Genomic DNA, 24,045 nt, shown 5'->3' with positions numbered 1-24,045 from the left:
AACTATATGAAACATTTTTATTAATTAAATTATAATAAGATTATAAAAGTTATTTTACTATAAAATTATCTGTTGTTTGTAATTATGTAAAAAGCACAGTTTGTGTGTATTTTATTTCGTATATAGTATTAAATAGTATAATAATAAATTACCAAATCTTAGTTTCTTCTAACTAGTTCAAAACTTCAAATCATGACAAAACTAATGCACAGATTTTGACGTGTAACTATATGTAGTAGTATCTACTGTCTTCAATTAAGTCGTATATTTTTCTCTTTAGATGGCCAAACATCAGATTTTTTTAGCCATATAAACTTGAATATTTGTCTTCATTAGAAATAAGTAAGAACATAAACTACCATAACAACAAATAATCGCATTTCATATCTTTCAAGCTTATGAGAAAAATATTTTTCTCTTGAGTATTTTATGATCATGTCACGATTTTAATTTGCTTTTTTGGCTGGATGTTAGCTTGGAAAATTTTCCAAACCAAAATAAATATGATTTTAGTTTTCATCTTTATTAGTGTAAGATTTTTTATTCCTATATGATGGGATGTTACAAAGTACAAATTATTTTTTATTAAATAAGGATCTGATTGTGATATTTTAATAAAAAATATATTTTGATCAAATTATTTTTTCTTATACGTAGAAATTAAATATTAGTATTAGAAAGTTTATACTTTATAATAATTCACGTACCATACCTAATTAATTGATCTATACTCAACTAATTGAATTAAATCTTTTCTATATTTAAAATATGTTTTAAAACATTATAGTAATTACTTCAATTTGTTAAAAAATAAAATAAAAAAATCAAAATAATTTACTGATTGAAGTAGTAACTTTTAAAAAATTGCATCTTACTTGAGTGATGAATGTGTTTGCTAGCTGATTTCTTAACTATTTGCCCCTTTTTCTTTTCCCTATACACGTTGTTGGCCTTTGTTAAACATTCAAAGTCCAGAGGATTTGATCTAGTTAACTACTGTTGACCATGGACTTTCCCTTCTTTCTTTACTCTGTTCTATACAATTTAAAGCCGTGGTAATGATAATAGTTGACTGTTGACCTTGTCATAATATGACCAAACAACGCTTATAATTTATTTTTATATATGCACTTATATTTCTCTGAACTCATATATAAATAAAAAATAATTAATTTTATATTAATTACAAAATTTAATTGATATTAATTATTTAATTTTTCTAATCTCAAATAAAGAATTAGATTATTTTTAAATTATCTTTCATTAAAATTTATTATCATAAATAAAAATGAATCATTTAAAAATAAAATTAGATGTAAATAAAAAATGTATTAAGAATAATAACATTAAATATAATAATTATTTAGTTCCAACAAAAAACATCACTTTTATATATATATATATATATATATATATATATATATAGTGGGAGTATCACTTAAATAGTTTCATACATATATTATTTGCTTCATTTTATCCCTTTTTATATGATTGTTTTGTATTTTTGTGAGAGGACAAATTAGTACGTGTACGTGTTAGTGTACTTCTTCTTCATTCCTTATATACATTATTATATATATGTGTGTGTGAAAGAGATGACAATTTATTTTTAACTTCAGCAAAATCTTATTAAATCATGTTAACATTCTCATCTTTCAAAAAATTATTTAAAGAAAAATATTAAATATTTTTAGTTCTTTATTCAAGTATTATATAAAACACGTAGCAGGAATAATAGAAGTTCGAGAATCAAACTTAAGCTTTAAAAAGAAAATATATAATTATTATTTTTGGACAAACAAGGTGAAGTAGACATGTTGAATAATAGAATACAGCAATGGGTAGTTTGACTGCGATGTTCAAGGGTCAATATCAAACATTTAAACCAAGAAAAAGAGGTGCTCCATGACGCCACGTAAGAAAGAAACGCCATGCAGGTGGCAACAATTAAAGGAAGGTCAAGATAGTCAACAAATGGCCAATGATTCAAAACCCACGACCACAAGAGAGTACATAGATGAACATGTTAATTTTTTTTTTCAACTACTTAATTAGGACGTTTGATTTTTTGGATGGAACTCTGAAATATATCTACAAACTTTGGTCATTTTGATCTATAATAAGATTAATTCTCGTTTTGAAACTAAATAAATCTTAAAGCTTATCGTTCATCTTTCAAGATATATTATATGAAGATCAAATATAAGTTTTTTCTACAAATTTAGTGCGTGTTGGAATGACCCACAAATTTAGTGTTTGTTATCAACTGCATTAGAGTCACCGAACACCTTAATTGGATTGAAACAAATAAAAAAATAATACTAATAATAAAAAAAAACATGTATTTATTAGAAAAAGAAGGGTATTTTTGTAAGTAAAAGTTCACTTCAGCTTCTATATAAGGGACCAAAAAACTCTACGAATTACAACCACGATAAGCCTTGTGTTGTGTGTGTGCTTGCTTGTGTCCATTTTGGTGGCTGAAGAGAGAAAAGAAAGGCAAAGATGGGTATGCGAGTGGTGGTGATCACAAGAAGGGATTTAATCAACGACAATTATTTGTCCAACAGGAACATCGCTGGCCGTTTGATTCCCAAGAGGGGCCAAGTGAAGTTGGGAATTGTGGTGGGCTTGTTTCATAGAGTCTCCTCCGTCTTCTCCTCCATCACTACACGATGTGTTCATTTGTCTTGATTTTTAAGTTTCTTCAACAATTTTTGTTATCATTATGGAGGAATTGTTGTTGGAGACCCTGAAAGAAAGGATCATCAACAACTCAAGGGGAGGAGGAGTTTCTGTCTGAAGATTGAACTCCTTTTGTTTTGTGAATTACTAAAACAATTGTACATATCTCATAACTAGTTTATTTGTTGATTAATGCTATATAGATAATTTGTGTTAGTTTCTTTCTGAATATCATCCAACCAATAATTTATTGTTCTAAATTATACTCAAGGGTTATTTTGTAATCGAGTAAGGTTTATTCTAACACGAGAAACGTTTTGACCCCAATTCTAGGCCAAACTACCATTTATGGCAATTGAAACTAAAATTTGCTAATCGTGCCACAAACTTTTTCTATATCTGTTCTGATTTTTACCACAAACTAATTCAAACACAGTGAGTCTCCGATCTCCAACTCAATGTGTAACCAATTGCATTGGCAATGAAAGTGAGACTACGTTCATCATAATTAATTGCATTCCCTTATATCATGATGAGCATCAAATAACCACTTAAAAAAAAACCTCATTTACTCTGTTGTCACTACTCCTAAGATCTAAAATCACTAAGAAACCCCAAATCATAGTGCTATTTCATTTGTGACCATCACCATCCATCCATAGTATCTTAACTACAATAAAATCTTGTATCATTACATAAATCTTATGAATTTCAATGAAGGATTTTATTACTAAACTAAAAGCAATAAAACATTAAAATTGCCCACTTGTATTCATGAATTAAATTAATGATTTTTAAGGGTTTAATTTTTTATTTTTGGAGAAGTATTTGCGGGTGTACTTCGATGGGCAATTTTTAGTTTTAACTTAAACAAAAATTATTTTTGGCAGTTACTTTTTTTATTTAATAAATCGTATTTTTTTTTTTGCATTGAATATTTAATTTAATTTTAAATTTAAATATTGAATTTGAAATCTTGACACATTAGTTTATTTTGGTCAAAGTAGCTTATAAGCTGGTAAAAAGATATTTCTTTTTTTTTTGTTCTAAAAAGAGGACATCATTCCTTCTTTTTTTAAAAAAAAAATAAAGATATTTTTCCTTTTTTAGATAAATTAAATCTTGACACATTAGTTTATCATAATCTTAATTGATCTTAAATTGAATTAAAATTTAAATTTTGATGTACTATAGCAATAAACATTTATGTTTTAATTTAAATAATTTATTTTTATGTATTGTTAGTGTAATAAATTACCTACATGCTGTTGACTTAGACAAGTTAAACCTACTCACAAATTTTAATTTAATCATAATTTTATAACTCCGTTTCTCCTTTCTTTTTTTCTATTTCGATTTGTCAATTGTCATCACATTAGATGTCACACCTGATATTTTTTTCTCTATATATTTCTTTCTTCTCTCAATCTCTCTTATCTCTCCACCCAAGGTGGACGTTTATTATTATTCATAAAAGTTGGGTGAAATTTTTTTGTTGAACTAATTGTATGAACTCTGAGCGTTTGTTTGATTGGATGAAAATAGGATGGAGAGAGTAGAAATATAGCTAATGGAAATAATGTTGGCTTTGATATCAGGGAAATAGTGTGGAGTAGTCCAATAATAACTTGTCATTCTATTTCTCAATTATTTCCGTTCACTTCTTTATTTTCTTTTCTTAACTTTTCACATTTTTCTCCAACTAAACTCCTAATATTTCCTCTTTAATTTTTCTACTTATTTTCATTCATTCTATTTCTTTTCATCTTCTTAAACGTACCCTAAAGAAGGCACAGCAATATGCTTAATAACCCAAAAGTACTTTTATATACAGTAGGAAGACGAAACCAGAGAAGATTTAACTCATGGCTTTTAACTGTTCAAACAAAAGCCTTATAGTAAAAATAAAAACACCTTCAACCATTTGGGTTCTTGTTTTCACCTTTAGTTTGCAATTTCTTCCCATCCTTTGTAAAAAAAATTGTGAGGTTATCGGTAAGTCCCTTACAATGAATTCCGAAAGACATTTTTTTCTGTTGAGAGCTCAAAATATGAAGAATAAATTGTCGTAAAATATTTTAACCATGCAACTCATTTTTTTTATCTGTTATTATACAAATTCTCAGCGAATAGAAAGATTAAAAGAATGCAACGGCCAACAACTTAGCCAAAATAATGAGGCAAAAAGATTGACTGGTTTTGCTGCTTCTTTAATGAATGAAAATTTCAACCTATCCTGCTGTTGTCTCTGCCGAAGACTAATGTGGTGGCCCAGTTCACTGCCACGTAAAACCTGTTCCTCCAGCTAAGGACACGTGTAAGATATGCAGAGCGCCATATCATCCAGCTAACAAAACCAGCAAGTGACAACCCCTTTGAATCCTAAAAGTCATATATGTAGCACAAAATCATAAGCTGTTATTTTTGCTTTCCTTAATTTTTTTTTTCTTATATATGATTAAAAAAAATGACGGTTTTGATTTCCTTATATAATAAAAAAACTAACATTTAGATATAAATTAACATTACCTGCCAATTAAAAAAAAAAAAAACCTTGAAAGCTTAGTAAAGGTTAAAGATAGAATTAGAAACATTCCAATGTTGTACCTTTGACTGTCGTAGATCAACCAGTGCTTTGTAGCCACCTACTGATGCCATACTCCCAAGATGCCTATACACAAAAGGCTCTCCAAATGGCATGCCTTTTGCAGAATAAGCCTTGCCTCCATTCTGATTCCCTATTTCGTTGAACAATTCCACAAGAAACTTTCCCTGCCTTTCAGCAACCTGTAATAAACCAAATACATTGGTAAGTTCATGGGACATGAACAGCTCTTGATGCTAGTTTCTTCAGCACAGAGTGGAATATACTTTATGGAAATGTATTGTGACTAGAATACCTAGTTGCTGGTAATTACTATTTTTTATGTGCACAATGCCACATGAACAATTTAACACTAAAATAGCAATAGATATTCTGTGTGTGTTGGGGAATCAGATGAAACCAATGCCAAAAGACTTTCACATGAAAGCTACAACATAGTTGCTTTGGAAAGTGTGATTTTTCCGTTCAACGTGGTTCCAAAGGGTATCCAAACACACCCATAGTAGGCCTCCTGAGCAGCTACCAAGAGGGCACTCAGGAAGAGGTTTATATCATTCCATGCTCGGGAGTAAACATAAATAGATGTCAACTGCAATTGGCAAGTACATCCACTGTACCCTCTTTGGGATTTTTCTCATTGGATACAAGTACATTATAGATCAGCAAAGGTTTAACTTTATTTGGTTGTTTTCTTGATCACTTTATCGATATCATTTAGCAGAAACGAAATAGGTAAAGGCTAACCTGAGCTAGAGCTGGAAGCACAGGTCTTCCAGTGTGTTCAAGAAAACCAGCACAATCTCCAAGGGCAAAGACATCTTCCACCGAGGGAACACGCAGCCAATCATCTACACCAATTCTGTATCAATCAACAACATCAATTAAATGGAGATCACAATTGAGCAACAATGCTTTTTATTTTTAGGCAGCACACATACCTTCCACCTTGAGATTTAGGAAGATCTAGTGTTTTCACAAACTGAGAAGCACCAACCCCTGTGGACCAAACCAAGAGGCCATAAGGAACTTCTGTTCCATCACTCAGAATTATCTTTTTGGGATGCACCTCCTTCACTACACCTCGCATAAGACGGACCCCGGACTGATACAACAAACATTGAATGTATAAGGCTTAAACTTGAAAGTTGAAACCATGAGCTAGTTGCTAATCTAGACAGATTAGAATATATGATCAAAACTCAAGGTTTACCTTTGTTAAGTGCTTTGTTGCATATTGCCGTAGGCTAACATCAAAGGATGACAGTATCTCGTTTGCCTAATCATAAAAAGTCATCATAATGGTTAAGTATACCAATTTTAACCTCAACTCACACAATAGGCTTTCCTATATGGAAGTGAATTCAGCCAGGTCCTAGGTACCTCAATGAGTGTTACGTGAATGTAATCTTTGACATGAGTATAGCGCTCATGAACATCTCTCATGATGAAATCACTCAATTCACCACTAAATTCCACTCCTGTAGGGCCACCTCCAATAACTACACAGTGCAGAAGGCATTTCTTTTCTTCTTCTGATATGCCTGTTACATGAAAACGTTCTTAGCATATAGGATTTAGCAAGAAAATGACAACTGCAGAGTTATTAATACAAACAAAGTGAAACAATTGAAAATATAATGCTGTATAACAACTTTTAATGGCTCCTGCCGAAGAATAATACTAAAAGAAAAAGAAAGCTTAAAAGTGAATTAGAGGAGAAAATAAAGAGAAAACGGAACAGAATATGTGAATGACATATAGATGTGTTGCATTACCGTTTACAAAATTCTGTCAAAATGCAAAACTCCAATGAGAATACTTAAAAATAAACTATGATGGATATGAAATACCCACCTGGGTTTTCAGAAAGCATCAGATTAAGGAGAAGTCTCTTCCTTATTTCTTGAGCATGGTTCACTTCACGAAGAAAAAAAGCATTTTCCTTTACTCCCTTGATGCCAAAAGTTAAAGGCTCAGATCCTGTTGCAATTACAAGCTTGTCATAAGCGACTTTGAATTGGTAAGGCTCTTGAGGCAATCCACCATTGTTAACTGCCTCACAATAGATCTGTTGACATGAAATAAAAATGAGTAGGCATTTCACTAGAAAAACTTCTGCATTCTATAGAAAAACTTGGTACAAACATAGGTTTATATATCTCACATTGAGCATTCCATGACTACATGAATGTCCAAAGAATGTAAAGAAAACATAGGCCAAAGGGTGTATATCATTTCACTCACTTCATGTTTGCCTGTGTCAATGCCAGTGCAAGAAGCTAGAAAGAAGTAGGAGTTAGGGTCCCTTGCTAATGCATCCTGTATTCTGGATACAGGCTCAGTAACAGTTCTGAATTCCAGGGTTCCAACACACGTTGAAGCAAGCAAAGGAGTAAAGACCATGTGATTCCTTGGTGATATGCACACAACATCATAAATTTTGGTGTCTATCCCTTTGAGGAACCGACACGCAGCCCAACCCGTACCAAGAACAACCACCCTAGGCTTTTCACCTGGCTTTGTTGCCTCTAGTCCAGCATATCTTTGCCGATCATTCTCAAACTCATACTCAGATTCCTCTATAACCGTCTGTGTGCTAGCAGAAGGAAACTGATGGTGTGGCGTTCCTGATATTCCCCTCATTGAAAAGTTCATGTAGTTCTGTTCCTTAATTCTTGGAGCATATGAAAACTTTCCATCTGATTCAAAATTTGCATGGGAAGGTATGTTGCATCTGCTTGTGTATCCTCCTACATTGAACGTATCCTTCTCATGAGCATAACTGCCAAAAGCACCTCCTGATCTTCTCAGGTTGGCCCTAGCAATCCTTGCCAATGCCATTGTTAGAGAACAAGTCTTCTACACTTCCTAAACCTTCTGAAAAGATCAAAGTTCAGAGGTTTTAGTGTTTCCAAGTTTGAACAGCAATCAGGGGAAGGATGAAATGTTTTACAAGAAATAACAAGTTATATATACAAATTACGTGCTTCAGAGCATGAGCAGAGACAAAAGGGAGTTGAGGGTTGCAAAGAAACCACAGTTTGACAAGTTGGCAACCATCAATTCCAAGAATATTGGACAACAAAAACAAAAGTTAATGTAGCCTTTCTCATCAGCCATTGGCAGTTACAAAGAGCTCCATAAAGTTAAGAAACTCCCAAAATTGTTGCTGATTTTACATTAATTTCTTTACGCTAGTAACTGGCACATGGAATTTGACATTGACAGACATATGGAATATGATGGACACTAAAAACACGTCAAGATTTACTTTTTGATGATGCCATCAAACACATTTTCTGCAGAAAATGATCTTATTGAACAAAACACTAAGCGAGTTAGAATGTCATATAGATCCTAGAGGCTATGCTGTGAGTGATCATCATAAGCCAGACAACCATGGTTTTCCACTCTTGTAAGCTTATTCCACCCTTTTCTTTTAGAAAAAAAACTCTTACTGCCTGCAGATGACGGAGATTAAGATTGAAAGAATTTGTTGAAACTCTTTTCATGTGAGATTTGAATTCATCAAATGAGTTTGCATTGAAAATAAAGAGAAAAAAAATAAAAAAGAGTTTGCATTGACGAATCAATGCAAATTGATACTTGCCTACTAACAAAACAAAGGCATAGAAAGATCAACAATTTGGTTTGTCATGGCGACAACCCCGTAAAGTAACATCAATGCTCAAAGTCACAAGAAAAGCATGAACAAGGAAATAGAAATAGAAAGAGAAAAAAAAACACATTAGCAGAAACAGCAGCATCTTTCCATAATGATCAGTTTAATACTATGCAATTAAGCTTAAGAACCAAAAAATGATGAACACTTGAAGAAAATCAATATAACATGAGCAAATGAAAATAAAAAGCTAAGAATATTCATGATCCATGCTGTTTAAGAAAAGTAACCTTTGGTTTGGTAATGAAGTTGCTGGAGGCGAAGATTTAAGAATTTTTTTTCACGCTTTGTTGTTGTGTGCAAAATCTCGTATTTAGGTTGTCAGGGTTAAATATGGTACGTGTAGGCAACTTAGTAGTGTAAAGTTTATTAATACCCCATTCGCATGTGACACAGCACGCCGACTTGTGCCCCCAAGAAATTAGGGTACAATTGAGATTCTAGAAGGTCTTAAATCTATTTTTTTAACAAAGTGGTAAATGAAATAATAAATAATTCCAAGTAGAAAAGTGCCAAGGTTCTAGGAAGGGAAACAAGCACATTTTTTTTTTTTTCCTTATTCCTCCAAAAGGGAAGGGAGCGAATGAAACGGCGACGTTAAGTTATGTATGAAGAGAAATAAGACTTTTGCTCATTCCATCTTTGACCATAATGCCATAATTAATTACTAGAAACTTCCATTTCAATGTGTATTAGTAAAGTGGTCAAAGAAGGTGCAACAAATCTGTGGTGTTGAACTTTCATCAACGGTTGATAATGATTTATTCCTCACTGGGCCCCACATACTAGTAGTACTTCGATAGTTTTGGAGGTTCCGTGTCAAATGCAACGATTTCAGCTCTCAAGTCTCTATCTTCCCAAGCTCCTGTTATTGCGGAATCACTTTCCAAAATGTGTGCAGGCGTCAATTGGGCTTTTAGGCCCAAGGATTATTGCAAAGAAAAAAAAAACTTCTAAAGTAGTTGTTATTAAAATAATCTCATTTTTATAATTAAAATTTAAATAAAAACACTCAAATTCTCTTTTTATTGTGTATCGCACTGGTAAAAAAAACTAGTATGTATGTTAACTGGTAAGTGTATTTTACAAAAAAAAAAGACATTTTTGGAAAACAAACTGAAAAGAAAGATGTGTAAACAAAGAGGAAGAGTGAAGATAACAACACTACAATAAATTTATTTCTACATCCCCTGCCTTTTCTAATTTATTTATAAGAATGCCCTTAATTTTTGAAAACTAAATTTTATAAATTATTTTTAGTAATTGTTACAAGTTCTAGAATTTACTTTCTGAAATTTATTTTACTTTCAAAACTTCTTTTTTTTTCTTACATTCTACAAATTGAGTTTCGGGAATTCCCTCAGATCGGATCCAAGGAAGGTAAACTTCATACTCACATCTTTCTCTTTCAATTCTACTACTTGAGGGACCAATTATTTCTTTTACAAAGGTGTTGCCACTTACTGACTTACATGACGTCTAAGCAAAATTATTTAAACAAATTTATAATTTAGAAAGAAGTAATTATCAACGAGAGAAGTAATAACCAATGCATATTAGGGGAAGGGAAAGTATTAATTGGTCCATTAAGAGGTAATGACCCACGTTAATAAGGTTGTTAAAACAAGATTTCTCACCTCAAAAGGAGCCCCATTGCCAATCACATTCACACCACTTCCAATAGGTACAGAATGGTGGCTTCTATAATGGTCCAAAATTAATCTCACTAATCAATAAAGGGGTGGCAATCGTCTAATGTTGAATAATTTGGTGCATTGCATCGGTCGTCATGCTCGGGTACAGAGAAAAATGAAATACACACTTTTAGATATTATTTGATATAAAAAAAAGGATTCAAAAGAAGAAAAAAAAATGGGATGCATTAGGATCAATAATTCTCTTAAAGTAGATAGTAACACAACACAGGAAAAATTAAATATTCATGTCAGAAAGTAGATTTGAGTTTAACTCAATCCTACAAAACCACTCTGTAAGATGAGGATTGTTCTCCACTTATATCATTTATCTCGACATTATCTTTATTCGATATAGGACTTTAATATGTCTCATTTTTTCTCATGGTTATCCGTCATATGGAATTTTTAACACACCCTTCTATCTAGGTGTGACCACAATTCACTCAAAAGGGGAATCATTCCCTTTGGCCTTTTCATATCAAACAAGGAAAGTCCCTTGAAGCTAAGAAAAGCAAGGAGACACAAAAAACAACACTACCCACAAGAGGAAGAGGATATCTCTAGCTGAAGATTATGGAGTTTCTCTAATATTATGTTTTTAGATGAGAAAATAGGAAATACCTTCCAAAGTGCTTCCTGGTGTAGCATTTCTGTAGGCAAATTTGCATGCTAAGCTAATGTTTCAGAAGCATACCTGAATTGTAAATTGTAACCAATCAAATCATAGATGCAAATTCTTTATATTAGTTGTATGTAAGAAGTATTGTAATTGCTAGTAGTATGCTAATATGTCAAAACAAAGGGAGCCCCTGGCTATCCAAATGTACAAGCAAATGTACATATTAATTAATCAGTATTGTGAATTCATTATTGGTTAGGATAAGTATTTCAACTCTATCAATTCACAATGTTTTCAAGGAGCAAAGTTATGATAATGTGGCACAAGAAATTAATATAAATCTGTTTATATACAAATAAAAATATTGACTACCAAGCAATGGAAAGAGTAACCAATTTAATACTAAGAAACCAATCAGAGTATCAGACAAAACTAGAGAGTAAAATGATAAAAAGGTTGGACAGGAAATGTATCATGCTTATACCGATTTGGACAGGCTGTGTAGTTGTGGGCACAATATTCCCAAATTGATACATCATTTGGCCAATTATACTGCAGATAGTGAGTAAAAATCAGCAGTCAGCCTCTTGGCCTATAAATATCTATATTACAAGTCCAAGCAAGCAATAACCATGATGACAAAAGAAAAAACTTCATTTTCTCTATGCTGGGTATCTTTGTCATTTGAATAAATGGATTAAAAAATAGGGAAAAATAAAACTCACTGTAATATTCCTTTGAATGGCTTGTATCATAATAGAAAGATCAGAATCATAGAATGTTTTTAGAGCAGACTGAATAATCAAGTCATCCCACACCTGGACCAAAAATCCAAATCACTGAATTTAGTCTATTTATTGCATTATTGACAGAGACAGATTGCATGGGCATTATGGCCAACATATGAAAACCAAAGAAATATGTAGAAAATGTTAGTGACAACATAAATAAGAAGCAATATCAAAAGTGGGTGCATCTTGTACCTACAGTATGTGAGAACACAATAAGGTTTCTTTAAATTTGGCACCAAATGCTAAGTGTAGGAAATAGAAATCAGTGCAAACTGCAAAAGCATAAATGGAAATAGAGTTGAAATTGAAATTAAAATTCATTCCCTTGTTTTTAAAAATGGATAGAGATCCTGAATCTTTTCCTTGCCCATATGACCTGTTTCTCCCAATCATAATCAAGAAAGCAATAGCATATGAAATCAATAATCATTAATCATATGGAGTTAATATAGGTAAAAAAAATTCTTAGAAACTATGAATCTTTGATAAAGACCATTAAAAAAAAAAAAACAGACATTCTCAGTCAATCACAAACACTGGGAGAAAATGCCTAATACAATTTAGTTACAGAAGGCAACCAGCCTGCATCATGTCACCAACTAGCATAGAATCTGATTCTAGACACCTACATAATGAAGATTTGTTTTCCTTCAGTACCAACGAACTGTTATTGTGTTTCCATCTAGGGCTCCAGTGAAAACAACATGCAGGGGCTGCAAAAGAAAATGGGAATAAAAAACAATTCCTTTATAGCACAAGTTTGGAGAAGAAAAACACATATTGAACCATGTAACTGTAATTTTCACGTAGTACATAGGGAACAATATCATGACTTATTCGCACCAATTCTTGTTTTAAAGTTTCAAGTTCTCATTTCCCAACTTATCTACCCACAGGTAAACTCAAACTCTAGTTTGCTACTCATGCAAATCAAGGATAAAAGATATGAAAATCATATTTACTTTATAAACCAATAATAACTTCTGTTTTTTATAAGATCTTAAATAGGAACTAGGACGAGCAAACCTGATGAATATCCCCAACAAAATGTGACAAGAACATAAGTGCCTCTGCCAAATTATCTGTAATTGATAAAGGCAGAATCAGAAGAGTAAATTAAAGGAACTATCTTCGTATGTGACAAACAAATTAAGAATATCCTCTGTGAATGCATACAGTTAAATTCAGATGAAGTGCTTGCATCAGCTGATTTAAGTTGCATTGTATAGTTGTATATTGCTCCACTAACACACCTATGTTTATGTCTGTAAGAATCATGACAGTCTCCTACAAGAATCATGAAAAAAACACATCAGAGTAATTTGCAAAGTGTGTGGCCATTGAACTGTCTAAGGCCTTGTTTGGAAAATTTCTCAATAAGCATTTATAGGAGAAGAAAGTAAGAAAGTAAAATGAATTAAATTTTTCCCACAAGTTAAAATCAACTTATGCACTTCAACTTTTTTAAGAGCTCTCTCATTTAACTTTTCCAAAAACTGATTTTAACTTATGCACAAGCTAATTTTAACTTAAAAGAAGTTTAATTCATTTTACCTTCTTATTTTCTTCTCATAAACTGTCATTGATAAGTTTATCCAAACAAGACCTGAATACACGACAATTTCATCGAGGCCAATATACCAAACAACCGAACAAACTTACTGAAGTATTCATAGTTACACTTGAAATCCGGCGTGTCAGCATAATGTAAAGCGCTACACCAACGATAGCGGTAAGTATGGCCAACCTCATCAGCCCAAGAGCAAACCGCAGCAAGATCACCTTGAGCAGAATCTGGAAGCATTTGTGATCAGAGACTTTTCACACTAGTGAGTCAAAGAGAACTTTATGATTAGGGTGTTTGTTAATGCCTTATCAAAAGTGATGAATTGTTTGTCAATGGCTTTGAACAAGTTTAAGACTTTTTCATGCTAATTGACAAAACCACGTATTGAAATTGAGATTTTAATCTTAATGAACATGTTGAACCAATCAGATCACTCCCACCACTCATATATGACAACAATTAATATTGGGTTACTTCCACAAGTAATTGTAGGTGATTCATCTTTCTGATTAGTATAATCTATGGCCATCTACCCCAAATGTGGCAGGATCATCTCCTTCCATATATTATAATTATCTCCTCTAAGTTTAAGAATGCTACATTGGATATGAAAAAAAGAAAAAACTAACATATTGAGAAAACGTATAAAGATCAAAACCTTGTGTCAAAATTAAGGCGTACTAATCAAAATTATTTGTTTAACCAATGTAAACATGCCCGGAAAAAATTTGCAACATAAAAATGGTTTGTGAGCTAAGTTTTTTCTAAATCAAGTAAATCATTTTATTATTTTTTAAGCATTCTATATACTTGTCGTATTAATATGTTGATATCATCACTTTTATTCACACGCATTTACTCTTTCTCGTTAAGATGTGATTTAAATAATCCATTATCACGATATTTCATAAAATTATAACTTTGAGATAGGTAGACAAACAAAAAATATATCACAACTCCCATAAAATTTAATAACAAAACTAAGGAGAGTCCTGAAAGATATGAAATATTAAGAATCTTCTTGTTATTCCATTGTTATCAACTTCTTTGAATGTTCTAATTTTCATGATTTATAACTTTGCACAAAAATATAAAAACTATAGTCTCTCTCTCTCTGTATTGCAACTTCTCTAGTCTATTTTTGAAGAAGACAGAGATTGACAATCTTTTTAGATATATAAAAAAATAGTGTTTTTTTTTAATATTAATGCTGCTGCTAAAACGTCTAGGTTTAGTGAATCACAAAAGGAAGACCATGAACAAAAATTAGCTCACATGTGCATAAAAAAAATAGCTCACACTAAAGTATGATGTGAGTTTAATGTCTTAATTATAACCTACAAATCCAAATAGATGAAGTTGGCAATGTCTTGTCACTAAGCAATAATGCACAATAATATTAATCTTAATAGTGTAATCATCAAAGTGTTGGGGGGAAATCTACGATTGAATTGTTGATTTTTTTGTTAAGGAGGTCCCAAATTCCTATTCATTGAAAATAAGCCAGGTGTGATTCATGCTAGTGTAGCCGTGTAGGGTATAAGATACCTATAATGTGAACATGCAAGACAAAAAGTAAGGGTTATAATATTAGTATAATAATCTTTTATAATTTATTTTTCGTCACATTTAATTTATTTCAAATTTGTCTCTCTAATGTATAAAAAAAGTACAAAATTAATGTATAACTATAATGTCAAAAAATAATAATTTAGTTGCAATAGTTAGGTCCGGTTAGGTTGAAAATTTGAAAAGAGAAAATTGGTGATTTCATGGGGATGTTCAATAACGTGTTCCAACAAGAATATGTCCAATAGTCAAATACCGAACAAAAAAAATTATATTTTAGGTAATTATATTATTTTTTAAAGGAAGGACTAAAAATATTATTTATCACAAACAAATTACATATAACAATATTTATGTTTAATTGTACGTTGAACTCATAGTCGCACAAATTTCAAGATGAATCCAACTATCCATTGCAAAGATACAAACTAAATGAAAGGGGCTGGATTTTTTGCTAGCAAATGTTCGCAAACTCAAACAGTTACACAAATATATCATGTGCCTGTAAGATTTTTTAATGTTTCGTTAGATTCTTTGATTAAATAACAAGTACTGAAACTGTCACCAACATAGATGTTATATTTTGAGACTAAAATTATTAATAGAAGAAAAATATAATTTTGTGTCAAGATCAGATTTTATTTCACAAAAGAATGAGTTTCTTGTATGAACAAGAATAAGTAAAATGCAAAAAAATGAACTAAAACTGCACAAAACTCACAGTAATCACTTTTATTCAATCTCTGCAGTATTTTTTTCTTTGGTTACAGAATCTCTCTTATGATCTAGGCTATGCAAGAAGAAGAAATAGAAACACTATTTCAAGTCTAATCAACCTAACCAACTTAAAACTATCTAACCGTTACATTCTATAACAAGATAACAGAAAATAACTAAGTTGGTAAAGTCTAAAAGAATCTAACTAATGATTGTTAATGAACCAACATACAACAATTCTCCACCTTGGTTCAATAACAAAACATTAAAAAAAAAACAGTGGTCGCTGCAGAAACATGATTTAATCACCCTTCAGCTGAATTAAGTCCAAACAATGGAAAAACTTGCTGCTTGGAAGAGCCTTCGTGATCAGTTGAAATCTTCTTGACTATAACTTATCCTTGACCAATAACTTCTCTGACAAAATGCAGCTTAATATCAATGTGCTTTGTCCTCTCATGATGCACAAAATTTCTGGATAAATCAATGGCACTTTGGCTGTCACAGTGTATTGTGATCACTTCATTATGTATCTTCAACTCCTTTGCAATGCCTTCAAGCCACAAAGATTCTTTCACAACTTTTGTAAGAGCAATATACTCAGCTTCAGTGGTTGATAAAGCCATTACCTTTTAAAGGCTAGCTTTCTAACTAATTGCAGTGCTAAAAGCAGTGAACACAAATCCTGTGAGGGATTTCCTTGAATCTAAACAGCCAACATAATCAGAATCTATAAAACCTTCAATAACAGTTGTTCGTCTGCTATTCCTAGCTCCACCATAAACCAGAACTCTTCCAAGTGATCCTTTGATATATCTGAGTATCCATTTCAGGGTTTGCCAATGTGCTTTGCCTGAATTTGCCATGAACCTACTTACTAGGCTCACTACATGAGCTATGTCAGGGTGAGTACATACCATAGCATACATCAGTGACCCTACAACATTAGCATATGGAATACCTTCCATGTAAATTATATCATCATGTGTCTTAGGTGCTTGACTTGTACTGAACTTAAACTGCTGTGACATAGGAGTAGTTACAAGTTTAGAATTTGACATTCCAAACCTTTCAAGAACTTTTTTATGATATAATTCCTGGGACAGATACAACAATTTCCTTTTTCTGTCCCGTTTGATTTCTATTCCTAATATTCTCTTGGCTGCCCCCAAATCCTTCATTTCAAATTCCTTGCTCAGTTCAGATTTCAATTTTTCAACCTCACTCTTGCTGTTACTTGCTATCAAAATATCATCAACATATAATAGCAATATCACAAACTCAGCTTTAGAAGGAAATTTGAAGTAAACACAGTTATCATAGTGACTTCTATGAAACTGCATGTGAGCCATAAATCCAATAAATCTCCTGTTCCACTGCCTGGGGGATTGCTTTAGACCATACAGGGATTTGTTTAATTTGCAAACATAATCCTCTTTACCTTTGACTTCAAACCCCTTGGATTGTTTCATCAATATCACCTCATCAAGCTTCCCATACAAAAATGTTGTCTTCACATCCATTTGTTCTAACACAAGATCAAATTCTGTCACCATAGTCATAAGAATTCTGATTGACCTGTGTTTCACTACAAGAGAGAAAACTTCATTGAAGTCAATTCCCTCCTTTTGAGTGAATCCTTGAGCAACAAGTCTAGCTTTAAATTTGTATGGTTCAATTCCTTGGATGCCTTCCTTTTTCTTGAAGATCCATTTGCAGCTGACCACTCTAGAACCAGGGTTTTTTTAATCAATTCCCATGTATGGTTGTCATGGAGAGACTTAATCTCTTCATTCATGGCACTTAACCATTTTTCTTTCTTCTTACTAGCTAAGATAGCTTTAACAGTTTTTGGATCTTCCTCCAAAACTTCACTGGTAGCTACCAGAGCAAATGCTATTAGACCAGCATATCCATACCTCTTAGGTTGTTTGATTTCCCTTTTGGTTCTATCTCGAGCCAGCACATAGTCAATTTCTTCTTGTTCCTCTTCTTTAGATTTCTCTTCATCAAGAGGCCAATTAACAGCTTGTGTTTCAACATGTTTATCCTCAGTCTCCACCTCAAAATTTAATTTTTCATAATCAGTTTTCATACTCTGATCAGTGTTGGACTGAACCATGCTGGGCTTAGTCTTGTAGGCCATTTCAGCTTCATTGAAGACAACATCACGACTCACTAAACACCTCTTAAAACCAGCATCCAAACACCACAGCTTATACCCTTTCACTCCCTCAGGATATCCTAGAAAAATGCACTTGACAGCTCTAGGTTCCAATTTGTCTTGCTTGATGTGAGCATAGGCAACAAAGCTAAATACCTTTAGCTGTTTTAGACTTGGTGGGTAGCTAGACCAAATCTCCTTAGGGGTTTTGAAATTCAGAGTTGTTGAATGACACTTGTTGATGAGATATACAACAATCATTGCTGCTTCAACCCAAAAAATCTAGGGTAATCTTGCACTCAGCAACATACATCTCATTCTCTCCAAAATGGTCCCGTTGAATCTTTCAGCTAAACCATTTTGTTGAGGGGTGCCCACAACTGTCCTATGCCTTGCAATGCCATTCTCTTTACAAAAATCATTAAAAGGTTCAGAACAGAACTCAAGACCATTATCAGTATGAAGCCTCTTGATCTTTCTGCCTGTTTGGTTTTCCACAAGTGTTTTCCAGCTTTTGAAGTTATCAAAAGCCTCATCTTTTGTTTTATGAATGTAGATCCACAACTTCCTTGAGTAGTCATCCACAATGCTCAAGAAATACCTTGCTTCAGAATGAGAGGGAGTCTTGGTTGGACCCCAAAGATCAGCATGAACATAGTCAAGGGTATCTTTTGTTCTCTGTTGTCTAGCATTGAATTTGGCTCTGTAGGCTTTGCCATAGACACAATGTTCACAAAACTTTAATCTTTCCATTCTGTCCCCACATAGCAGCTCTTGTTTTGCCAATTCAATCAACCCCTTCTCACTTACATGGCCCAACCTCATGTGTCATAACTCAGTTTTTGATAAAACTCTTCCGATTGCAGTGGCTGCAGAGCCAATTACAACTTCACCATCTATAGAATAGAGGCCATTCTCCATAATTCCCCTCATGACAACCATGGAGTCTTTAATTACATTCAGTATTCCTTTTTCACCCTTGAACACATACCCTCTTTTATCAAATTCACCAAGAGAGATTAAATTTCTCTTCAACTCAGGTACATATCTAACCTCTGTGAGAATTCTTTCAGCCCCATCATGAAACTTGAACCTTATAGACCCAATTCCTTCAATTTTGCAAGGCTTGTTATCTCCAAGGAGTACTAACCCATCTACTTGATCAGAAAATTGTTCAAACCATGATCTATTTGGTGTCATATGCCATGAACACCCTGAATCCATTAACCATTTAGTTTCTAGATTCTTTTCAGACACAATCAGTGCCTCTGCAGATTCATAGCCATCATCTTGAACAATTGTAGCATTTCCTAAGTTCTTCTTCCTATTGTTACTGCCACCATTTTTCTGCCTTTCAGGACAAACTTTTCTTGTATGACACTCCTTTTTACAGTGATAACATCTGATTTTGAAGATGTTTCCTTCACCATTCTTCTGATTTTATGGCTTTTGCTTCTTATCAAATTTACTATCTTTCTTGAAGGTCTTGTCAGTTGCCTCTTGCTGTCAACCTTTCACCACTTGTAGAGGACTTTTTTTCCTTTCTTTCATTCAATTCCTTTGAATTCAAAGCAGCCTACACTTCATCAAGAGATATAAAGTCTCTTCCAAACAATAAAGTCTCTTTGAAATGAGAGTAACTCTTAGGCAAAGAGCACAACAATAACAAAGTTTGATCCTTATCATCAATAGTGACATCGATATTTTCAAGATCTAGAATCAGTTTATTAAAAAAATCCAATTGTTCTCCTACTGATCTATCTTTATGCATTTTAAATGAATACAAAGTCTGCTTTAGGTAAAGACGATTAACTAAAGATTTGGTTATGTACAAACCTTCAAGTTTTGACCAAATCCCAGCAACAGTTGTTTCCTTAGAGACTTGCCTCAACACCTTGTCTCCGAGACTGAGGATAATTGCACTGTGTGTCTTCTGCAGTAGTGCTTTCTTATCCCCATCAGCCATCATCTTTTCAAGTTTGGCTTCTCCATCAAGTGCTTCCACCAGACCCTGCTGAACAAGAAGAGCTCTCATCTTCAATCGCTATAGCCCAAAATCATTTTGCCTTGTGAATTTTTCATCCTCATACTTGGCCGAGCCCATTTCTTGAATCGAACTCAAAATCAATCCACGTTCACCGCACCAATTTGTTGTGGCAAAATCAGATTTTACTTTACAAAAAAATGAGTTTCTTGTATGAACAAGAATAAGCAAAATGCAGAAAAATGAACCAAAACTGCACAAAACTCACAACAGCCACTTTTATTCAATCTCTGCAATTTTTTTTCTCTAATTAGAGAATCTCTCTTATGATCTAGGCTATGCAAGAAGAAGAAATAGAAATACTATTTCAAACCTAACCAACTTAAAACTACCTATTTGTTACATGCTATAACATAATAACAAAAAATAACTAAGTTGATAAAATTTAAGAGAACCTACCTAATAGTTATTAATGAATCAACATACAACATATAACAACACAAGTACTAAAATTCTGTTTTTAAAAAAATAGACAAAAGCATATAATTAAATTAACCCTTTTAACCCGGTTGGAGGTAGATGTTGTATTATTAAACTATTAACTACTAATCAGAAAAAGAGGAGGCATTGAGATTTGAGCACTGTGTTGCTCATGAAGTTATTTGTTTTTCAACTGCTACACGTCGATGCCGTAAGCCGTGCACAGCAATAATAATATGTGGGAGCCCACACGCAACCCCTTTCTCTCTCTCCCGTGTACCGTACCGCACTGGATTTATGTCATGCAAGCCATTCCTTTCTTAATACAAACAAACCATAAACAACAACAACGAACCTCACTCGCTACCATTCGATTACAACGTCTTCTGGTTCTTGTAAGCCCCTCTCTCTCTCTCTCTCTCTCTCTCTCTCTCTCTATTTTTCTCCATATTTTGTATTCATATTTCTATATTTTTTTCTCTATTTTCTCTTCACTATTGCTATTGGTTTATGCAATTTTTTCTGGAATTTCGGGTTGCTTATGATTTGGGGCTGATTTTTCACATGGTTTTTTTTCTTCATTCCTATCTGCTGATTTGTATGTTAACATCAATGTTTATGCTCTCTTGTCGTCTTATGTTGTTTGGTTGCTGAGAAATTTTAGGAGAATTTCATAAACCTAGAACTTTTAATGTATTTATTGTTGTTACTGTTAAAACCGCTTTTTACCTTAATTTTCAATATGAAGAGACAAGTTTTCTGCACCCCAGAGTGTATAACCCGTGTTTAGTTCACTATATTGGATTAGTTCTTGTTTATTTGAGAGAAAGTTGAGATTTTTAGAGTTTTTCTTCTGTTGGGTCTCTTAGTCACTGTTTTGTTTTCGTTTTGGTGTTTGGTGTGTTGAAATAATGGTGTCAATTGTCAGATCCCCCTTGTGGTGTTGTGATATTAGCAGTGGTTAACATGCTGAGTTTTGGGTCTTGTGTTTTTCCTTCAGTGAAGAAGAACCCTTCTCTTTGCGCGTGTCCCGTTCTCTTCTCCAATCCTCCTCCATCCCCACTGTGTGATCTGATCCTAAATCCTATAGCCATGACTACCATGGAGGTTAAGCTATGGAATGACAAGCGCGAGAGAGAAATGTATGACAACTTTGGGGAGCTTTATGCCATTATCAAAGCCACTGAGAGGCTTGAGAAGGCCTATGTTAGAGATATAATCTCACCCCAGGAATATGAGTTAGAGTGCCAGAAGCTCATAGCTCATTTCAAAACCTTAGCTTCCACCCTTAAAGACACCGTGCCTAGCATTGAGCGATTTGCAGATACTTACAAGATGGAGTGCCCAGCGGCGATTAACCGTCTTGTGGTTTCCGGTGTTCCTGCTACGGTGGAGCATCGTGCGACTGTGGCTGCCTCTGCTTCCACCTCGGCTGCTATTGTGGCCGAGTGCGTGCAGAATTTTATTACTTCTATGGATTCTTTGAAACTTAACATGGTGGCTGTGGATCAGGTGCACCCGTTGCTCTCGGACCTTTATGCTTCACTCAATAAGTTGACTATCCTGCCACCTGATTTTGAGGGGAAAACAAAAATGAAGGAGTGGATTGCGAGGTTATCCAAGATGGGTGCAGCTGATGAGTTGACTGAACAACAGGCGCGGCAGCTTCACTTTGATCTTGAGTCTTCTTACAATTCCTTTATGGCAGCCCTGCCCAATGCTGGTACATGACTGAGTGGCCAGTGCTTGTACATTAAATCAGAATTTCCTTTTTTTTCATGTTTTTTTTTCTTTGGATACTAATCTGATGATTGGAAAGGAATTTTCTATTTGGTCACAGCTCATACATTTTTAATGCTGGATCCTGGATATTTACAAATGATGGCTATGTGCTGATCATTGAAGCTTTATTTTATATTGTGAATGTGCTTTCAGCTTTGGTTTTCTTACCTGCAGTTGTTTGGTTTGAGTTTCTCTGCCCACCTAGCAAGGGTGAAATCTTACAGAAACTTGATTATTGAGTTTATAGCTGTTTATCTTTGTCCTTTGTACCAATAAATGTGTTTCAGCACCACTCCTACATAGAGTGGTAGATCCTTCAAATAATTGACATAATTAATAGCTTTTGGTGTACAGGATATATGCATATAATCAGAAGCCTATAACTGAGTTGTGCAAGTAGAGTAGAAATGGTGGGGAAACAGGGAAGAGGGAGAAGAAATAGGTGAAAAATGAGACAATGGGTTGGGGTTGTTTGGTTATGTGGAAATAGGTGGGGACCACACCTCTTTATTTCCTCGCTGATATGTGTGGAAATGCTGCCGGGACATATTTTGTGATGGTTCACTAGAAATTGTGCATTTGTAGTGGTGGGTTTTTTGTATTTACCGGTATGAATGATTTTAACACACTTCAATCGAGTGTTTATTGCTAAAATTGGTTGACAATGGATCATTTTATTCTTGGTTTTGTTTTTTTTCCCATTTCTCTTATTTTCACCTATTTTCATTCAAATTCTTGATTTTCACCTATTTGCATTTATTTTTTTTATTTTCTTTCCTTTTTCTATTCACTCTAGTTTTCACCTACGTATTTTCTTACTAAACTCACCTAATGAAATAGTAGATACTAAAGATGCACAAAATTACTGGAAAACCCTCTACGATGCTCTATTTTATTGTAGTCAATACCAAAGATACACACATTTCCATTACCTTGTATATAAACCAGTCAATAACAAGAACACAGGGCACTTTGGTAGCATGGTTTTTCCAAGCATTCAATATCTGAATGATCTCTGCAGTCAAATGTTTGGAAACTTTTTACTGGTTTTCCATACTTATGCTTTGATATCATCTTAATTTAATTGACAAGCATAGGATCATATATATTTCCTTCTTATTTCTTTTTTATTGGTTATTTTAATTGCTGAGAGAGTTAAAGATTATATTAGTAATAGGTTTTCATGACAATAATAAGCTATGGTTGATACACTGGTACAAATGTTGCTCGAGTGGAAAGGTAGGGCTGTATAAAAGATAGTATTCTGCCATAAATTCCAGCCATTATCCACAGTATTTCAGCATGAGACCCGATAAAGTGATGACTTTATATCAAGTTCTGAACTTCTGGTGTTGAAAAGATTCAAGAAAAAGAGTTGGTACATGGTATAATATTAAAAGGAAAACGACAGTTACCTAGAATTTGTTTGAAAAATTGCAAGTCAAAAAGAGTTGGTATATCCTATACCTGTTAATTCATGGTTATTACTTTGTTTACCCCTATGACAAACTCGATTACTTTGTTACTTTCTTTACTTGTGGTATAAAAAATGACACTAGTTAATCCGCTATAACATAAAAATCATAATTTTTCGTCCATTTTCAACAGAAGACGGTTACTAAACTAAGACTTTAACAAAAATTGTTCTCTGTGATGACCAAAAACTGTTAGTAGTGCTAGTGACAATCAATTTATTTTTGGCT

The 24,045-nt window shown here is 33.4% G+C and overlaps 2 protein-coding genes and 1 pseudogene across 5 annotated transcripts; 1 reads left to right on the top strand and 2 right to left on the bottom strand.

Moving 5' to 3' along the window:
* Window positions 1-4,737: 4,737 nt before the first annotated feature.
* Window positions 4,738-10,723, bottom strand: LOC114419494 (internal alternative NAD(P)H-ubiquinone oxidoreductase A2, mitochondrial-like). Of its 4 annotated transcripts, none has more exons than XM_028385169.1 (9): window positions 10,610-10,723; window positions 7,535-8,167; window positions 7,145-7,358; window positions 6,671-6,831; window positions 6,501-6,566; window positions 6,229-6,392; window positions 6,035-6,149; window positions 5,293-5,472; window positions 4,738-5,067 (listed from the first exon to the last, which is right to left on the bottom strand). In XM_028385169.1, exons 2-9 carry the CDS (start codon window positions 8,129-8,131, stop codon window positions 4,912-4,914), a joined length of 1,653 nt encoding a protein of 550 aa, XP_028240970.1. In that variant the 5' UTR covers window positions 8,132-8,167; window positions 10,610-10,723; the 3' UTR covers window positions 4,738-4,911. The 4 variants fall into 4 exon arrangements, with proteins under 4 accessions (XP_028240970.1, XP_028240972.1, XP_028240973.1 ...); XM_028385171.1 differs by having other exon boundaries at window positions 7,535-8,164; window positions 10,610-10,719; XM_028385172.1 differs by lacking the exon at window positions 10,610-10,723 and adding an exon at window positions 9,203-9,325.
* Window positions 10,724-11,290: 567 nt separating this feature from the next.
* On the bottom strand, window positions 11,291-13,908 carry LOC114419495 (annotated as a pseudogene).
* A 6,912-nt stretch (window positions 13,909-20,820) lies between these two features.
* Window positions 20,821-22,509, top strand: LOC114419493 (vacuolar protein sorting-associated protein 28 homolog 2). Its single transcript, XM_028385168.1, has 2 exons — window positions 20,821-20,955; window positions 21,561-22,509. Exon 2 carries the CDS (start codon window positions 21,653-21,655, stop codon window positions 22,289-22,291), a length of 639 nt encoding a protein of 212 aa, XP_028240969.1. The 5' UTR covers window positions 20,821-20,955; window positions 21,561-21,652; the 3' UTR covers window positions 22,292-22,509.
* Window positions 22,510-24,045: the final 1,536 nt, after the last annotated feature.

This window comes from Glycine soja, chromosome 7, assembly GCF_004193775.1.
Source record: "Glycine soja cultivar W05 chromosome 7, ASM419377v2, whole genome shotgun sequence".
Taxonomy (NCBI): domain Eukaryota; kingdom Viridiplantae; phylum Streptophyta; class Magnoliopsida; order Fabales; family Fabaceae; genus Glycine; species Glycine soja.
This window is presented reverse-complemented; position numbering and strand designations above follow the sequence as displayed.